Genomic DNA, 4,995 nt, shown 5'->3' on the forward strand with positions numbered 1-4,995 from the left:
CGGAAACCTCCTTCCTGCCGCTGCGATCCAGCTTGACAGGCGCGGTCCCTGCAAGTAGCTCTGCCCTTTCGGCTTTCCCCCCCGGCCTAACCTTCAAACTGCTTTGCCGCCGCCGCCGTCCCGCAGCTCCTGCCTCCGAAGTCGCTCCTTCCCCATGTTCCGGGGCAGGAGTCCTGAAAGCGAAGACCCGCCCGCCAGCACCCCATCATGTCCGAACTGACTAAAGAGCTGATGGAGCTGGTATGGGGCACCAAGAGCAGCCCCGGTCTCTCCGACACCATCTTCTGCCGCTGGACTCAAGGTACCTGGCTGGGCTCTCACTTCCAGCGCCGCTTCCTTTGCTCTGCGAGAGCCGGGCTGTGACGCCTCTAGCGCAAACCCCTCGCGTGCCCTGCACTGTGTCCCAATTCCCGTGCTCCTATCGACACTGGACTTTCTAGAAACGCCCTGCCTGCTGAGGGAGGAGAAGTTGGGTAGGTGGATGGTTACCGCTGTCCACTGATGACTCGAAGCGCCTCTGCCACTCTGCGGGCTGCCCTTCCGCTGGGGAGCAGGGAAGGGGTCGCACTGGTTGGGCTGCAGTACATGACAGGGAAGGTGTGCCGGTGCCTCCGTGTCAGTTTCTCAAGGGGTGCTGTGGCTATCTAGGTCTTTACCCTTAATAGAGCTTTATGTTTTCGGTGTCTGGTCTATTTCTGGAGAGAAGTCCATAGAAAGGTCAAGGTGGCTAATTCCAGAAAGCAGTTTAGTTGTTTGTATTGTAATTACGTGGTTAGGCGTAGTACTTGCTATATAAACCACAGTGGTGCTTGCTACAAAGTATTCTTGTCTCAAAGAATCCCGGTTTTTGGAATGGTTTAGTAATTGCTACAGTTAAAAGAGAATGTGGATCACAGCACTTTCTGTGTTGGTCCAATATAACCCAAACAAGATTTTTACCAATATGAGAAGTCATATTAATAATACAAATAATGCTGAAATAAAAGTAACTATTAAATTTCTGCATTATGCTTGGTTCCGTGTTGGGTGCTTTACACTCGTTATTATTTCGAATTTTTAAGTTTTCATAGTAAAAACACAGCGGAGGCATCACTTACAGTGATTTAGGTAAGATTATGGTGAGGTTAAGGGCGCAGCGTTTGGAGTCAGAAGGAGCTGTAATGTATGTAAAACGCTGTTGTTATTATTAAAACTTTTTTTAGAGAACATCTGTTCCTACCGGATTTGAAGGAATTTTGGCATAGCAAATATAAATCCCTATTCCTCAATGTGTTTCTTGTAACAAAAATTTAGGATTTAAGCAATCTCTTTCTCTCTCCCAAATGTGTCTATTTTAAGAGCTAGTTAAAAATCATGATGTATTACACTAAGGTGAGTGTTTTAGTCCCTCTCTCTTGTTTGAACTTTGGTAGTTAAATGACTGGGCCAAAGTTGTACAAGTTGGTGGATCTGAGAGTGAATTTCAAATCTCAGTTCCGACTACAGTTCTATTTTCATTACGTATTCCCTTGGAGTTATACTACACCTTACATTTAATTAGTTTGCCCCCTGTCAATTATGTCATTTGACTAATAGTTTCTGGAATCTTTGACATCTGCATTTGCAGATTTCATTTTAAAACTTATTTCACACTCATTTATTCCAATAGTGAACTGTGAGGGATTGAGAAAAAATGTGGTTCTGTTGTAATCATCATCATTTACTAAGCATTGTGCAACATACAGTAACATAATATTCAGCCTTCTTTCTATTTATACATGATGCGAATTCAAGGAAAATTAGGGAGGCGACTGAGTCATTCGTTAAGAGAGCTTTGGACAAGGCATGCTTCAGTTCTAAAGTGACGTTATTTAACTTACTTAGGCCTCAGTTTCCTTCTCCCTAAATCACACTTAGAAGTGTCAACCTTACAGGGTCATCTCATGAGGATTAAAGCCTGTGTAAATACATTTAGATGCCTATCACACTGTCTGACAAACAGTGAAATACTCAGCAAATTACAGCTATTGCTATATTAATTTAAAAAGCATTTCAGCGTGGATCACGTCAAAGATTGCTTTGTATCTTCGCACTTAAAAGAAATCATTGATTTAATGAATAGTCTTACTCTAAGTCGAACTTTGTATGACACAGTAGAATGTTCTGCCACCTTTCAGTCATGCAGAAGTTCCTTAGCACAGTTTATCCTATCAATACCGATTCAAAATGAATAGTTACTTTTGGGGGGAGGGCTTTTAAAGAGTTAGTTATATTGTAGACACATAATTTTTCAAGGTCTTACACTAATGAAAGTTTTAAGACAACCAAATATGTATTTTTTAGGTTACCACCTCTGAATCAAAGTGGGTGCTGTTACTGGTTTTGGTATGGTAACTGTTGTATCCACTTGTTTATTCTCACAGGCCTTTGCAGATTATTGCTATGACAGTCATTTGGGATTGTGGGGAGAGGCACAGACAGGGCGTTGCTGCATTAGTGATGTGACATCAACTCTGGCTTTGTTTCTTGATCTGTAACTGTGCTTTGAATTGACAACTGCAATCTCATTAGTCTCTTGGAAGCAAAATAGAGGTGTAAAATGTTCGCAGTAAATATAGAATTTATCTGAAGACATTGCATTTATGAAATGATTAGTCAAGTTTAATGTTTTTATGTTTGTTAAAGCAATAAGCTACAGGAGTGGCACAGAGTTGTTTATTTTAAGTTCATTTGGCAATTTTAGATGATTCTCTTTTGCAAATCCCTTTTAAAAAGTGGGATGGGGTTTCCTGGGGGGAGGTGTGAAGTCTTTATTTTAAAAACAATAAGCTACATAATTTAAAGGCTTGAAACTGTTGAAAAATTTATCTCTATATCTCATTTCCCTCCTTCTCAGTACTAGTTTATAAAGGAAAGCATTTTTTTCCACTTCCTCAGTTGATTAGCACCACTTATTCAACCTCCCTTCTCCTGGACCTACACCAGTCTGCAGGTCTTTGCAGCTGAGCCTCTGTAGGGTAGGTGGGCAGACAATAAATGTAGTATAGTATCAATTAAGCAGATACAGTAATTGGGAGGTAAGGGAATAGGGGGTTGCAGGTGGGGTTGCCTAGGAAGGCCTCATTTTAAGATGCAATTTGAGCAAAAACTGAGTCACTAAGCTAGTCATGCAGATGTGTAAAGAAAATGTTCCAAGAAGACGAAATGGCCATTATATTAAAACACTTAATGCAGAATATTTCTGGCCTGTTGTACAGGGACAAGAAAGAGGTTAGTGTGACTGAAGATGAAATGAGGGAGAGGAATAAAACATAAAGTAAGAAATAATATGGCTCAAATCATATAAGCCTTTTGAGGCATGAGTAGGGCTTCAGCTCTTATTCTGGATGAAACGGGGATTGTTGAAAGAGTTTGGAGCAAAGGAGAGATGCAATCTGACAAGTTTTAAAGGATTGTTCTGGTTGCTGTGTTTGAGGATAGATTATATAGATTGAGACTGCAAGGTCAGATAAGAGACCATTGCAGTAATCCAGGGGAGAGGAGAAGTGTGGCTTGGATCAGGATAGTAGTAATAGAGGTAATGGGATTCTTCAGACTGACCACGTTCTAGCAGAAACATAATCATCCTCTAGACGTAACAAGTAATAGTAATCTTACACACGAAAATATTTGACTTACTGGCTATTTATTTTCTTTTCAATATTAATTGCATAGCTCAGTGTTTGGCAAAGTTTTTATGTAACAGGCCAGTGGCCTTTATTGTCTGTGTCAGTAGTCATCATGCTATTACAGCAAAAGCAGCCATAGATAGTGTGGGTGTGGCCGTGTTCCAAAACGTCTTTTATATAAGCAGACCAGAGGTAGGTTTGACAGCAGCTGAGTGAGATGATAAACTTTCAGATACCACATTTTCCTTCCTTCAAGCGTTAAGTTATTTTACCATTTCACCTAAAGATCAGCCAGAAAGAGAAGAGTTACATTTTGCTATTTGTGCCATTTCATGCATATTTTCAGGGGGTGGGGATGTAGTTAATAAAAATGAGAGTTTAGCGCTTTCAGTATAGGACAGGTTTTCTTTCATAATTTTGATTTAAAAAATAACTGAAAGTGAGAGGTCAGTTAAAATATAAAATATATTAGGACATCATATATTTGGGTTGAAGTTTTAAAATGTTTGGGTGTTTATTGTGATTTAACATTTTACCAGGTGACTAAAATGATACACCGATGTCATTACTTTTTCTTCTGAAGTGAGGATAATACTGTTGATCACATCATTTTAGAGATTTTTGTTGTTAGAAAACTTCTATTTAAGTATAGATTTTCCTTTAATCATAATTCTCCTAGTAACCATTTTTTTTTTTAAATTCACAATTGGTAAGCATGTATGGCATAGTTAATTCCTTGGCCCTTTAAATACATAATTTTATTCAAAGAATTGAAAGTATCTATCATAATATCTTGTATTTGTATTATACTTCACAGTTAATGAAAATTTTATTTAGTCTTTATAGCAACCCTAAAAGATAGCTAAGGACAAATGTAAGTTATCCTTTCTTTTTTTTCCCCCACAAAAGGAAACTGGTTGAGTTCAACCAATAGCACCCAAATTGTAATAGTCGGAGGAAGTCTTTCTGTGACCTTGTGTTTGTTTATGTGGAAGGCTAGAATTATAGATGCTGTGGTTGTCAGACTGGTTCAAATATATATGTGGTTGTGTAAAAATAAGAGACTGGAAAATTGTAAAGAGGTTCTTCTCTCTTGTTTTAATTAGTTATGAGCTATAAAATGTGAAACTGAGACAGACATTTCTGTGATCTATAATAATGTAGAATGTATGACAAAATTGTGTGTGTAGGTTCCCATGCTTTAGATAGGTACTTTCAGATCTAATAAGAAAAAACAGCCATTTTACGATAAGTTAATCTTTTTTTTTTTTTTAAGATAAATTTTTGCTATAGGCCACAGAGACAGAGAGACAGGATGCATGAAATCACACCCCCCCCACCCCCCACC

General features: G+C 38.9%; 1 protein-coding gene across 2 annotated transcripts in view; it reads left to right on the forward strand.

Moving 5' to 3' along the window:
• Positions 1-15: 15 nt before the first annotated feature.
• The window catches only part of MINDY3 (MINDY lysine 48 deubiquitinase 3), a 120,804-nt gene continuing 115,824 nt past the window's right edge, over positions 16-4,995 (forward strand). For both annotated transcript variants that reach the window (XM_006159752.3, XM_027776248.1), the window contains exon 1: positions 16-301. In XM_006159752.3, the coding sequence (XP_006159814.1) occupies positions 208-301 (94 nt within the window). In that variant the 5' untranslated portion in view covers positions 16-207. The remainder of the gene's footprint in view (positions 302-4,995) is intronic.

Source organism: Tupaia chinensis, unplaced genomic scaffold, assembly GCF_000334495.1.
Source record: "Tupaia chinensis unplaced genomic scaffold, TupChi_1.0 Scaffold000647_1, whole genome shotgun sequence".
Classification (NCBI taxonomy): Eukaryota; Metazoa; Chordata; class Mammalia; order Scandentia; family Tupaiidae; genus Tupaia; species Tupaia belangeri.